Genomic DNA, 14,850 nt, shown 5'->3' with positions numbered 1-14,850 from the left:
TTTATACTTTGAGAAACATTAAAATGCAGAAGAATAATGTACACATTCTACATTTAAGTCTTTTAGAAACATTAAGCACCATCAGAATATTTTTTGCACATAACACAAAGCATTCATCTGAAACAAGAATGTGCTTTTCTCTCAATTACTTATCTCTCTCGCTAGGATCATTTGAGGAACAGAGCAATGGTACAGCAAGATCAGGTACTCTTAAGAGATTTCCAGCTGCTTAACTGGTTTAAATGGTCTGATTTAACTTTATAAAGAGCATTTTCAGTGGCTTATAGTTATTCCTTAAAATCTGTGCTGATATCTTTAAACATCTTCCTCAGGTCAAATTTCATTGAAAGACTTTAGCCAGGCAGTTTTCAGCTGTTCTCAAGAATAAAGTTTGAATTGTGCCTTTCCCACAAATTCTTACAACTTCTTTAAAAAGGTCATTTGTTCCCAGACTCTGACACAAGACTTTCAGATCAGGGAGAACATGATCCATTAAGACCGTGTTTCTCCTCAGAAGCCTCAGTCATAAGCAGTAAAAAAAGCCAGCTTTTGCTGGAAATGAGCAAAGCAGGATTCTCTTTCCTGTGGTCCTAGTCACAAGCACCTAAACTTATTCAATACAGCATGAAAGAGAAGTAAACAAAGACAAACTTGTAGTGATAGATGACTGAAACAAACAAGTCAGGCAGATTAAAGTAAACAGCTGAAAGAATTAAGACTGCAGCCTAGAAGGAATTATAAGAGACTAGAAATCTGTTGTAATAAGGGAAAGAGAACTTGAGATTCTCCAGTGAATGTAACTGCAACACCAATGTAGGAGTAAGACCAGGAGCCAAAACAACAGACTGAAAAACTTGGAAGTCATCCTGGGGGCTGAAAAATCACAAGTGCCAGGAGTGAAATATAATGTTCTGGCGAAGGACAAAGATGCAGAAGAAAGGGTTTTGATGGAAAATTATTACCCTCTGAACATTACAAGCAAATTCACAGTTTGCTTTTCAGACAGGATTTTGTGAAGTTTCATGAATGTTTTGTGTGGAGAAATATAAAAATCCAAGAACAAACTTCTCTCGCTTCCAGCCAACTTTTCAGCAGGAGACTGAAGTCAGGTGTGCAAATTCTCAGTAATGTAAAAAAAGTGTAGCGTTGAGAGCATTTAACCAATGCAATCTCACCTTTTTAATAGAAGAAAAGGGCAACTCGTTTCCAATAGCAAAGCAAGAATGTTATTGTAACTTGAGTGTTTGGTTTAACTGTGAGAATAGCTTAAGTGTAGGAAAAGGTTAGACGTGGAGCCAAGATAGTTGGGTTTGACAATTTAGAAGTCAAGCTTCCAAAACCCAACAAGGAAAATTTAGCAGCGGCTTTACTATACAGCTGACTGTGTTACTCTGGATCATACATCAGCTTGGATCACTTTCAATATGTTACATTACATGTGTCATATTTTTTTGCAGATATCACTTGGAGATTTTAACTGAGTGTTCAGCGTCAAAACACATGAGCAGCTGCAGGTGTTACTTACGTGATACACTAACAAGCATTTTCAATACAAGTTCAAAACAACTTTTAAATTCCTCACAGAGAAACTCAAATTCATTATATTACAGCACTCAGTGCAATCTTTTCAAGTACTAAATCCTAGATACGAGTTCTTAAGTTGCTAGAAAAACTATATACTTACATTCCAAATTTTCAATATATAAATTCTCAAACTCCCGCTCTATTTGTCCAAAAAGTTCAAGGAGTGTGTTCCGAACAGAAGATGGTAGTTTAGAATCCTAGGAGGCAAAACATGGGTTTTTACATTTAGTCCTATATACAATTAAACTTAGCATTAAACTAAAGACGTGTATATAAACATCTCCTGCAATTGTGTTTCAGTCTTAAGCCCACTTTAAGTGTTTTGTGCCTCCTGACAAAAAGGAAGTTTACTATACATGACTTAAGGTGTTCTGTGATGATATTTTCTTTACTAAAGCTTTAGACAAACTTACCTTTTAAATGGTTACCTACTCTTATCACTAACTGTAACTAAGCATGAAAGAAACAGCAATTTCTAATCCTTCTGTCCTCACGTACTATTCTAGAAATCTCCAAAGAAAATATTTTGAGGCAGATTTACAGAGAAGGGCTGTATCTTTCCTCTGCAGAACTAATATAACGCTTCTGAGGCATAAATTAAGTACACAATAAAACCACTAACAAGAGATGTAAATGACTCCAGTACGCAGCTGGCTCACAACCTTCTGTAGGCAGCTGAATTTGATTGACTTGACTACAAAACAGGGTTCAACACCATGTTTTCAGTAAAGAAACACACTGTATCCCAACCAAGTATTGATTTCTGCTGGGATTCAAAGTGAATCAGTGCATCCATCACCGAAAGCTGTTGAGAAGACAGAGAGTAAAGACAACTGAATGTAATAGACTGATAAACTCAAGCTGTAGCACTAACAAACATCTTGTAAATTTAAAGCAAAGTACAGTACTTAAAAACGGCAAGGTAGAAAGGAAAAAATGTAGACTAATGATAGTATAATAACTGCACTAAATCAATCTATAAGCTGCTCTAATCTACAAATATGAGTCAATAGTTAAGCCGTCCTAGTGCTATATGCAAGTAAATTCTACTAAAAGTATTCTTTTCTTCAGTTGCTGATACACTACAACATGCAGCTGGCTTATGCGGTTATTACTTATCTACTTAGCCAATCGTTTCAATAAGAGTTTCAGCTTAGTGAGCCTTACCCTAACAATATAAAGGCCCAACTACTCCTTTCCCTGAAGAAATTCAAGGGCAGGCTGGATGTGGCTCTGGGAAGCTTGATCTGATGGTTGGCAACCCTGCATATAGCAGAGGGGTTGAAACTAGATGATGTGGTCCTTTTCAACCCAGGCCATTCTATGATTCTTTCCAGCATAACCGTCATGTCAGCATCCACCTATCAAATACATCGGGCATGTGCATTTAAGTGACATTAAAAAAAAAAAAAAGAGAAAGAAAGAAAGCATGAAAAAGTATTTAAGTTCAAAGTCTTGAAAACACCAGCTAAAAAAATAAATAAAATTAAAATAAAATAAAATAAAATAAAATAAAATAAAATAAAATAAAATAAAATAAAATAAAATAAAATAAAATAAAATAAAATAAAATAGGAAAATCAGTCTGCATCTGCCACAATGTAAATCACCACTATACCACTATTAGAGGTCTTAAATTACAGAAAAAACCATTACGGAACATAACATTAATCCAGGACATCTCCCAAATTACAGGGAACATGGTTATTTCAAAGGAAGTTTAAGGACGATTATGGTTTGTTTTCTTCTTCAGTGTTTCAGCAAAGCCAAACCAAAAAGAAATTGTTTCCATACCTATAAACTGAAACACGAACAAAGACGCACGGTAGCCATTAGAGGGCAGCAGGCATCTTTGATCAAGTCAGCATTTAAGAAACCAGAACTTAACATAATATTCTAGTTCTCACATTCAGGATGACTAATTTCAGAAAGCCAGGTTATTTATGGACATCGAGTTTAAGGACGAGAGCAAGAGAAACCACTGACAGATGCACACAGAGCACACCTGCTTTGTGCATGATTCAGTCTTATATGAATGATGTGATACTTTCAGCTTGCTATTTTCAACTGACAGAAACGGACACAATGATGAAAGTGGTCCTGTGCTCCTCACATCACCTCACAAATTAAGCACTGTTAAGAGAAACACTAAAGGCTGAACAAATACCTCCGATTCAACTACCCACTAATTCCAGATTATACAAGAAATTCAGTTATCCTACTAAAACTTCAGAATATAGGGAAGGTTTTTAACCTCCTTCTCAGAGCCTGAAAGCATCAGCAAATCTAAACCAACATGGTAAAAAAAAAAACATTACCCAGATCTCGTGTCGTTTATAGCTCCATTGTGAAATAGCATTAATATTCTCTACATGTTAGAATTGGCCAGTGGGCTGTTCAAGGTTAAGTCAACAAATTCAGAAAGATAACTGATAAAGCATTTAGAAACTCTACATATCACAGTGTAATACATTTGTAGAGTTTGATGAGAAATACCCAAACAGGTTAATATTTTGTTTTCTATACAGATGTGGCAGCATGGCTTGACCTCTCAGCTGCTCTTCGTTCCTGAAGTAAGGTTGCAAATGTTTTCAGTTACAACACGAGTGGTCTCCTGTGCAGGAAAGTATTTAGATCCAACTTTTGGATGACAAAACTAATACTGTAATTTAATGAATAACAGATTCAGTAGGAAAGCCTGGCACACCAGTGAAACAGAAGCTGTTCACTTCAAAGTACCTGCAGACAGCCCAGAAGAAAAAGTGAGGTTTCTCACAGCTAAACACTATTTCAAAATATCCCTGATACAAATCAAGTTTTACATCATCTTTGCCAGGCTTAGTTAACGCTGCATATTCAGTTTGATACTAAGTAATCTTCTAACTGTTATTTGCTCAGGTTAGCCAGCACTGCTTTAAACTCTTCCCATAGGAGTCTTAGCTACATCTAATTTCAATATTATCAAGTGAAGCATTCTGAGTTTCTCCTGACTACATTTACTACAGAGACTGACGTGATGATAAACATTATGGAAGTTTATGATTGTTGTTCATTCACTTAAATTTACGTGCACAGAAGAAACTGCATCTGCAATTGAGATGAGTTCAAAAACAAAACAAAAACCCCCACTGAAAACTGTAAGTTAGCTCACACCTGTCAAGCAGGCAGAAATACACCCAATTAGAGAGTATTTCAGTCAACAGAAAGGAAAGCCAAACTGCATCCCTGTCAATACCTTCCCTTTCAGAGCTTTAATAACAAATATTTTGGTTTATTCATAGTCCTGACTAACTACTATTCCAAATTCATGTGAATCAGCCTTCAGCTTAGAGATGTGGGGAGATGGCAGGGGGAGGCACAGCACACTGAACAGGGTGTTTCTTTGTTAGTGGTTTTACCACTCATGTAAGAATATGTAAAAGCTAATAAAAGGTTTCACTAGCCTGGAAACAGCCTGAAATACTGCCAGTATCTGCATCAATAGATGGTCAACACTGAAAGCAAACAAGTCTGCTGTTTCTCCAGCTTTACTAGATGTATTTCATTACTTATTTTCATTTGTTGTTTATTTTTTTTTTCCACATAGAATACACTATTCATAAAAAAAAAAACACCCCCCTCTAAGGAAGTTACCTAGGCAGTGGTGTATTACTTTACCTGCCCTTCCAACATGTCTCTCTGCAGTCCTGCCCGTTCTTGCTCAGAACTGTTGGTTCTTCGGATTGAAAGACTGTGCGATTTGCGTTTCTGCTTTGCTTGGCGAGCAGATGCACAACTTCCACTTTCTATTGGCATTACTTCAAAACAACAGCTTCACAGAGGCTCCTAAAAACTAAGGACAAGCATTAAATGTCACCGATTGCTCTGCCAAAGCAACTACAGTTTAACATTCTTCCTCTAAACAAAAATATTAGGTACACTACATTTTGGAGTTGTTTGGGGTTTATTAAAGCAGAAAGCTTCTTATTACTTACAACATTAAACTCAAAAACATGTAAGTTACTACACAAATAAAGAATGGGATCGTTTCTGCACTGTTTTTGATTTAGATAACCTCCAGAAAAGGAAAAGAGATTTCATTTTCATTGCCTTCCTGACTTTGGTGAGTACCAGCAGCAATAGCCCCAAAACGCTTCCAGGAAACAATTATTACGCATACCATATTGCACTGAAATGCATGCAAAATTAAAACCCAGCTGGAAAATGAAAGCAAACAGACATGATAACTTAGGGACACTGTCAGGTTAGGAATGTATAATGCAACGTTAAGCGCTAGTATACGAAACTGAGTTCATGTGCTTGTTTACATATAGCAGAAGTTATGCCCAATGACAACCCGCAAACTGCCTTCCAACAGCTCACGGTTTCACCTTCTTAGACAGTAAAAGTGCCCTTGACTTCTCAGGACAGTGAAAGTGAGCCTGACTTACCAGGCTGCTGCTGCTGCTGCTAATTTTTAATCTTCAGCAGCTTGTTAATGCCAAATATGCATTTTAGCATCCTTACAACACCTGACAGTATCACCGAATGGTATTACCATGCATGATCTACTGCTTTCCCCTGCTTAAGAAACACCAAATCGTGTTTGATTTCTGCCATAAACAAGTGGAGATGTTCTTCAGTTGAAATATTTTTGTCTTTTTTAAAAATGAACCATTTCTGGATTTCTACTTAATTTTCTTTTAGTAAACCCAATATGTAGCAGAAATTCTTTTTAGCTTCACGGGGTACCAGCTGTTAAGGATTTTATTATTCAATTTCTTTTTTAATCATGAACATTGAGAACAAGATAAAGATTCATTCTCCAGCACAGATGATTTTTCCAAAACAACAATTACGACTTAAAACAACTGCAACAGTCTGCAGAGAAACAGGAGAGCAGAGTTGGCAAAGCTGACAAGGCAACTGAGCTTCCTTTCAGACAAGCTGATCAAAGAAAAATATAAACCGAACCCAGGGCCACTTCCAATTTAAGATCCGCCAACACACCAGATCTCAAAGCTAGGAATGAGCACCATCACTATGAAGAAGATCCAGCATTAACCAGTTTGGTGGTTTCAGCGTGATATTTTCAACTTTTTAACCTATCGTAAAGCCAAGGAAAAGTATCGCTTACTGAAAACACAGTATGTATCGCGAATAAAAGCAGCTTTAAATTTGCCTTCGTCTCCATATCACAAAATAGAAATATATAAAGAGACATAAATGGGACTAGATTTAACTAGGATTTTATGCCCATAATCCTCACATCTTCTCAAAAAAGTACCTGGTATTTTATTAGCTATTGGAACATCTGAGTTCCAGCAACCTGACATCAATCCCATCGGGAATCCAGAATGAAAACTCAGACTGCCCCACTATCCTGTACTTCACTGAAAGGATTTTATTAATTTCCACTGGACTCCGTACAGTCCTCCCCCACACCTAATCCCACTGGAGCTTTTCATGTGTGATTAATCAGCAGTAACTAATTAGTTCTATCCATATATATAAACCTAAGAAGAAAGTACAGAGCTGCCATTAGGTAGTTTCTCATTTCACTATGTCTCATTTTTCCCTGTGGCCACACGCCTCTATCATAGATAGACAGGGCTGAAATTATGTATTAAAAAAAAAGCCAACCCTGTAATCAAGTTACTGCCAATTTTCTGGGCTTTTCTGAGTACCTTCCTGTTCTTGAACATATGGCTAAGAATTAGGAACAGGCTTGCAGCATTCACCACGTTTCTGTTTCCTTTCAAGCTATGATCAGACACCAAAAACAGCTGAAGATTCTCCTCCTCTATTCCCTCTTACCTCACTTGGGAACCACTCTTTTGTTGCCTTCTACTTTAGTGGTTCCTGCAGTGTGGTCCAATACAACAAACTGTGCTTACAGAGATGCATTAACAGTTATCATCTATACATACACACAGCTGCATACAATCACATAAATCAGCTTATGCCGTTCACTTAAATGCCACAAAAAGAAATCTAATGTCTAGTTCCTGCCAGCTACTGTCTTCTAAGCTGTGGGTATGTACAGAGGCATTAATATGGTTTATATTTACTCCTTACTAGGCATTATTCTTTCTATGTTAATTTTCCCTTGACCTCTGCTGCCAAGCTACTTCATTTCAGAGCACTTCACCAAGAGACACGCCGTTCTGGACTGCTCCAGGACACACAGATTCAGCAGCTATAAAGCAGCACATTGTGCCATGTAGAATTTAAAGGGACACGGTCAAGAAGGCAAGATGATATTTCACGGGGTGAAATTCTCACATGAAATACACAGGAGTTTCTACCTCCACAGCAAACAGAACAGGCCAGATACGAAGCACTCGCCGTGCTCTGCTCATGCCCCGGCGTGACCACATCCATGCACTGTTTGGGAGAGCAAGCATGCACAGCTCCCTGCAGCCAGAGCAAAGCTGCAACCCAGAGGCGACAAGCAGAAATGTGCACACAGAGGACAGGAAGGAGGAACGGAGGGTGTCCAGCTTAACGGCCTTTCATGTTGCTCTGACTTCCACCAAAAGGCCACGTCACCTTTCAGTAAGGGAGCAGTAACAGTTTATAAAACCCAGACATAAATTCGAGTGGAAAAGTAATGACGGTGTCCCTTTAAACATGAACTTCTCTTTGAAACTTCAGAAACGTTTTCAACACTGACCACAACAATAAGCAGCTGCAGGTTTTCCAAGAGTAGATTTTACAGAACAGATCCTTGGCAATACGATGCTAAAAAAACCCAAATCCATCAGGTGCTCATTTCTAGCAGTTACCTGATTCCCCTCATTACATAAGGTTGTCAAACAGCGAGAATTACCTGTCCAGAATATCAGTGTCATGTTACATATCCTATGAAAACCACATTAAATATTGATTAGTGAAACAGTCAGTAGTACACAAACCAAAGTATTTCACATTTTCGAGGGGGGCAATGGAGTAGGGAACACACATCAAGGCTGAGGGGCAAATTTGAGTCAAACAAACTAAGAAAAGTGGCATTAAAATGACCCCTCACATACCATTAGTCACACAGTGTTAAACAGAACATTCAGATGTTACAAACAAGTTCTGAGAAGGTGCATTCATTCCTCCCCCATCTCCACCCCCCCTCCCCCTTCCGCTTACAAATAGGACAAGCAGTGTGAAATATCACCAGGAAGGATAGGAATAGATTCCTGAATAAATGAAGTTAAAAATAGAGTACATAAAACTGAAAAGTGCTTCCAAAGAAACCAAAAAATAGAAAAAGGGAGAAAAGAATGGTATCACTAAATTATACGCAGTAAAGGTACGCTGGTAAACAAGCACTCCGTTATTACAAGGGAGCTTGTAAACTGTACTGAGCATTTCCACCCAGCTATGTTGGACTATGCCATGTCTTCAGAGAACGGCACCAAATGGATTCCTGACTAAGACAAGCAGCACAAGTAGGGGAAAAAAAAGGTGTCCTAGAAAAGAGTCCACAGGTGATTAGAAAAGAGACCGTAAGTGATTACTACTTCCTGAATGTAAAGGCACTTCGGTATTTCAATTATGCTGTTTAATTAAACTCAAATCATATTTTCCAGTCTGTTAAATTAAAGTTCTGTCACCTACCTTCCTGTAACAGATGTTACCGTGTATTCACAGGAAATAGTTCATTAGAGTAACAGTAAACAGCAGATGTGCAGCCAGTTAGCAATTTACTCAGCTACAATAAAGAAATGGCACTGAACAAAAATGCCATTGGTCTTGTCGCCAATGCACACTGCTCTCACTGCTTAAACATGAATTCAGTGCAGCAGTCAATCAATTCTACTTGCGTGCTTCTACTTCTGAGCATGGAATAAGAGCAGCAGGCCGCCAAAAGGAGCTCCTGGGGTATGGATACTGCTGAAGCCAGGAAGAAAAGCTGTTTTAAGAAGCGTCAGAGCTCGGACCAAACAGCTCCAGTGCTGCATTGCCTTTTTTGTTCATTCAAAACAACATACAGGTCTGGAAAGGGAAAGCATCCGGAAATTTCAGCAGCATTTCTTACCCAAGATCTCCCCGGTCCATTTTGTTTAAAGTTTAGCAACGCCAGGACTTACTATTTAAAGGATTTTGTCAAAACAGAACAACTGTACCGGATTTCTGTGTGCTCTTAAATCTCTGACAGTGTTTCAGGTCTTTCTGTTGTAAATATGGTTTAGAACAAAAATTCAGTGCATACTATATAAGAAAGAATTACTACGACAGTAATTACTGTCCTGTGCAGTAACACCTTAAGAAATAAAGATGCCAATTAACATGTTGTTCTCATGCAGCAGGGAAAGAAGGGAAAGACAGGAGACCTGTTACCCTTAGTAAGTTCTTAATTAACCATAACTCAGTTTGACAGCGTTAGTCGTGAGTTAAAGGAATTTGAAAGTCAATCTACACCCCTACAACCTTCATTAATATGCAAAGGTGTCAAATTTAAAAGAGTGAAACTTCCATTTTAAAGTCACAGAATAGAATCAAAAAGTCTTTAGAGTTGGAAGGGACCTTTAAATGCCATCTAGTCCAACTCCCCTGCAGTGAACAAGGACATGCACAGTTAGATCAGCCTGGGGTCTGATCCAGACTCGCCTTGAAAGTCTCCAGGAATGGGGCATCAACCACATCTCTGGGCAACCTGTGCCAGTGCCTCACCACTCCTGCTGTAGAAGACTTTTTCCTTATATCTAGCCTAAATCTGCCATCTTTAAGCTTGGAACCTCTTCCCCTTGTTCTATCACCACAGACCCTGCTAAAGAGTCTGCCCCCTTCCTTCCTGTAGCTTCCCTTTAGATACTGACAGGTCACTATCAGGTTACCTCGCAGCCTTCCCTTCTCCAGGCTGCACAGCCCCAGTTCTCCGAGCCTGCTTCCACCCTTGGGATCCTTTTTGTGGCACTCTGGATGTGCTCCAACAGATCTACATCTCCCCTGTACCAAGGACTCCACATCTGGATTTCAGTGAACCATTACTTTCAAGGACGCTACATACTCAAATGTAGCTAGTTCAATACAAGTTCCAAGAGTACAGCACACCCAAGAAAGTTCAGGTTAAACAGACTCCTTTGCAATACAAGGTGTTTTTCTAAAGATAAATATTTAGGAAACAAAACCACTCCAGATCATCACAGATGATGCCAGAACCTGTGAGAAGCGCACTCAAACATTACGAAACCCACTCAAGCGTTACAATGCGACTTGTTTATTCCTAAATTTAGCACTGCGTGCTTTCAAACAAAGCTGGATGTTATGAGACGTGTTGGAGGGGAAATCAGCTCCCAGTGAAAAGGTGACAACCTCCTTCATAAAGAAACCACATACATAATGCAGCTGGAAGCCAGGGATAAAGACTTCAGCACATGAGTAGATACCCACCCTGAGCAAGCTTCTAACAGCACTGAAGTGTTGTTGCCCAGGGAGGTTGTGGATGCCCCGTCCTTGGAGGTGTTCAAGGCCAGGTTGGACGGGACCCTGGGCAACCTGATCTAGTAAAGGTGTATGTTTGGTGGCCCTGCCAGGCAGGGGGTTGGAACTACATGATCCTTGAGGTCTCTTCCAACCCGGGTCATTCTGTGATTCTGTGAAGTGTAAAGCAGCCCAGTTTTGCTGCTAGCAAGCTCTGATCCTGCTAATTTGACTATGTCAGCAAATGTTGCAGTCCCATCAAAATGCATCACTGACTGAGCCTGCCAACCACCACAGCAAAAAAAGCCATCTCCTTAACCATACACACTTGCTTTAGCTGACATTAATCAATAAGTGTTATTAAAAATAGATTATTTTTTTATCTAGAATATAAAAGAAACCTGGTTGGGTCCACTGATATCATCAAAGAACGCTGAAATGGAATTGCTTTAGTACTGAAAGCATACAGCATTCCTTAGAGAGCTGAGTTCACCATACTCACTGAATATGCTGTTTCAATTAGCTTAAATAACTACATTCAACATACAATACAAGCTTGCATTTAACACTGTGAATACCGATCTACCCAAATATGTATTGTGCTTTATTTTATTAATGAGTATTGATCAGCTGATTTTTCTTGGACAGTTCAATAAAGAACATCAAGTCCAGCTCTAGTTCAGTCCTAAAGAGCAGCCTCCAAACACGCTTTGTTTCCTCAGCTGTCTCACAGAATCACAGAATTATCAAGGTTGAAAAAGACCTAGAAGATCATCTAGTCCAAGCATTACCAATACTTCCCGGCTAAATGATATTCATCAACACAACATCCAAACATTTCTTGAACTCTCCCATGGTCGGTGACTCCACCACCTCCCTGGGCAGTGCATTCCAATGCCTGACTACTCTTTCCGAAAAGTAATACTTCCTAATGTCCAGCCTGAATCTCCCCTGACGCAGCTTAAAACCATTCCCTCTAGTTCTATCACTGATTACATGAGAGAAGAGGCCAACCCCCAGCGCACTACAACCCCCCTTCAGGAAGTTATAGAGAGCTATAAGGTCTCCCCTGAGCCTCCTCTTCTCCAGGCTGAACAATCCCAGCTCCCTCAGCCAAAACAGACCCTATAGCTCTCATTCCTGTATTAGCAAATCCCTAACAGCTCAGGAGCAGCCAGGTTGCATGTACAGGTATGCAAATATAAGACCTGAGGGTGAGGAATCCCAAGGAAGTTCAAGCTCAAAGGTGGTTTACCTTAAACAAAGGTATTTGTTTAAGGAAGCACTGCAGCTCATTTCGAGGCCAGAATCTTACTGCGCTGTCTCTAAACAAACAATGCTCAGGCTTTTATTACCAGCGCAGCAGATAAACTGATAGCACGTTTCTATGCAAGCAGAATCATCTCTACTACCTTCATTTAGGTATCATCAGTTACTAACCAATTAGAATATTTTACTGTTGAGACAGCAAGAGAAGCAAGCAGCTCTGACACTAAGCCTAGCACACACAGCACGCTTTCCTGAAGCACTGATAAGCACCTTCACACAGCACACAGCATTTCCTCATATGGCCTAACAGATCTCTGGACAGTGTGCAGCAGCTCAGCAAGTCCCCAGTCCTACGACTCTGCAACACCAAGTCTCACAACCATCAGCAGGAATTACCAGATGGTGAAAAAACAACAAACTCCTCTGGCTTGGAAGGAAACTCCCTCAATCCCTGGTGCTGGCACTCTCTCCCTGCAGAGGCTGAATCCCAAACAGGCCTCGCAGCCTGGCCTTCATCTCCCCAAACAAGCTGTAAGCCTGAGCTCCAGGGCCTATAAACTCCATGACATAATCCCTATCTCATCACAAACATACCAATAACAACACCACTTCTCCCTATATGATGCAGTAACTCTGGTTTGCAGTTTCTGGTTGGGTGTAAGTAAGCTTCTCTTTCATTTTCAACCCACTCACAAGATTCCTCACATGACTTACCAACACTGTCAGGCACTTCAGTCAAGATGCTCAGCAACTATTAAGTCCTAAGTTTAAATGTAAGACAAGGTTTGAGGTTGTCCACATCACACAGCCTCAGAGGAAGCTGTATTTAAATGGAACACAATAAACCTGGTTTAAGGACAAGTGTTCACATAGAGAAAGCAGCATTAAAAACACAAATGACACTGGCCCTTGCCTTGAATTCTAACATCTCATGAATGCGCTTCTCAAAGAAACTGCCCCAGCCCACAACACACAAAGCTATGCTTAAAGTTATTACAGAAAGACACGTTAGGAATGACACACGCAAGCATGAGATCTTATCTAATATAAACTACTCATATGACAATATACCTGTGGAATCCTGAGGTTACCAGCTCGCTTTTTAAAATATCACATAAAGGAAAATGACAACAGCAGACTTGCCTGGAAAACCGTTTTAGAACTTTGTTTATCCAAAAAGATACAGCTGTGACGTTCCAAACTGAGCGCCTGAACAACAGAGCGTGCTTAATTTCAAGGTGTACTCAGTGACACTGAATCACTCCAAAGAAGCGGTTCCACCAGTTCTTTAATCTGCCAGGAGCTACTGTTATAGGAAGTATATGCAGAAACACTGTAACGAGTCAAAATTTGACAGGCTGGAAGAGGCAACTGCAGGGATGAAGACATGCAGAGGTTTGCCTTCGCAGGTACACTGAGAACAGACAGCCTTGAACAGCGACTCGAGGCACAACTTGAAAAAGCTTTCCTCACCTTCACACCAGCACAGTCTTCATAGTTTCCTCCTTCTACACCTGGAAACTGAATTCTACTCAACTTCTTAATACAGGAAATAAATTTATTCTCTTCGAAGATTCATTTCCACAATATTGAGCTCAGGGAAAGAAATACTGCAAATGAACCGTGATGGATGGAGATGAGCCACAGGCAGCGGCCAGTTCCAGGACATGTCCTGCTACCCAAGGCCAGCTCTGCCAGCAGCCTCCCATTCCCACTCCATCCGTGCACAGAACAGGTCTCAGCCCGTGCACTACCCAGCCGCCTGGCCTATCCTCAGGACACACAGCGGTGCATACACAAAGTTCGCAGCCTCCTAAGCAGGCATCCCCATCTTCAGTTTTGACAGGGCTGGATGATCCCACAGCTTAGCGGTTACAAAAATAATAACAACGCGGCAGCTCTCGCTTTTAGGGAGGGCCGAGCGGGTCACCTCAGGGGTGAGCGTGTTGTCGGCAGCAACACGCAGGTAACAGCCCAGGGCCCGCATCGAGGAGCCGCAGCCCTCGGGGAACCGCTGCCGGCCGCGGGGGTCGCAGCGGGAGGGAAGATGGCGGAGGTAGCGGGGAGGGGGCGGCGCGGCCCCGCACTCACCTGTCAGCCCCAGCGGGCGGCGGAGGAGGCGGGGGGGAGGAGGAAGAGGAGGAGGAGGAAGGCGAGGGCGGGAGGGGAACGGCGGCAGCGAGCAGCCCAGCCGCGCTCCGCCAACGACGCGCCTAGCGGCTGAGCGCAGACATCCGGCGGGGGGCGGAAGCAACGCGCGGCTCCCGCTCGCCGCCCCGGCGCCATGGAGACCGTGCCTGCCCCGCCCGCAGCACCGCGATGCGATCAGCGGGACCGAGCGGAGGGTACTGCCAGGGGTGTGTGCACTGACAGCACGAGTACTGCACGCTGCATCAACACCCTGAGCAGGGAGGGGGCAAAGGGCCGCCCCAGCGCCTCTACGTGTGGGAAACGTGCATAAAGGCTGAGGGAGTTGGGTTTGTTCAGCCTGGAGAAGAGAAGATTGCGGGGTGACCTCATTGCAGCCTTTCAATACCTGAAGGGAACTTACTCCCAGGAGGGGAGTAAACTCTTGGAAAGGGCTGACAATAGTAGGACACG

General features: G+C 41.4%; 1 protein-coding gene across 3 annotated transcripts in view; it reads right to left on the bottom strand.

Moving 5' to 3' along the window:
* The window catches only part of WDR37 (WD repeat domain 37), a 33,866-nt gene extending 19,363 nt beyond the window's left edge, over positions 1 to 14,503 (bottom strand). Inside the window, exons 1-4 of one of the 3 annotated variants that reach the window (XM_015853207.2) lie at positions 14,341 to 14,503; positions 8,396 to 8,427; positions 5,242 to 5,416; positions 1,685 to 1,781 (exon numbers count right to left, since the gene is read on the bottom strand). In XM_015853207.2, coding sequence (XP_015708693.1) covers positions 1,685 to 1,781; positions 5,242 to 5,379 — 235 coding nt within the window. In that variant the 5' untranslated portion in view covers positions 5,380 to 5,416; positions 8,396 to 8,427; positions 14,341 to 14,503. Of the gene's footprint in view, positions 1 to 1,684; positions 1,782 to 5,241; positions 5,417 to 8,395; positions 8,428 to 13,722; positions 14,290 to 14,340 lie in introns of those variants that run through there. The other 2 variants (XM_015853209.2, XM_015853208.2) reach the window with 2 other exon arrangements.
* Positions 14,504 to 14,850: the final 347 nt, after the last annotated feature.

This window comes from Coturnix japonica, chromosome 2, assembly GCF_001577835.2.
Source record: "Coturnix japonica isolate 7356 chromosome 2, Coturnix japonica 2.1, whole genome shotgun sequence".
Taxonomy (NCBI): domain Eukaryota; kingdom Metazoa; phylum Chordata; class Aves; order Galliformes; family Phasianidae; genus Coturnix; species Coturnix japonica.
The sequence above is the reverse complement of the archived record's forward strand: the minus strand, read 5'-3'. Positions and strand labels throughout refer to the sequence as shown.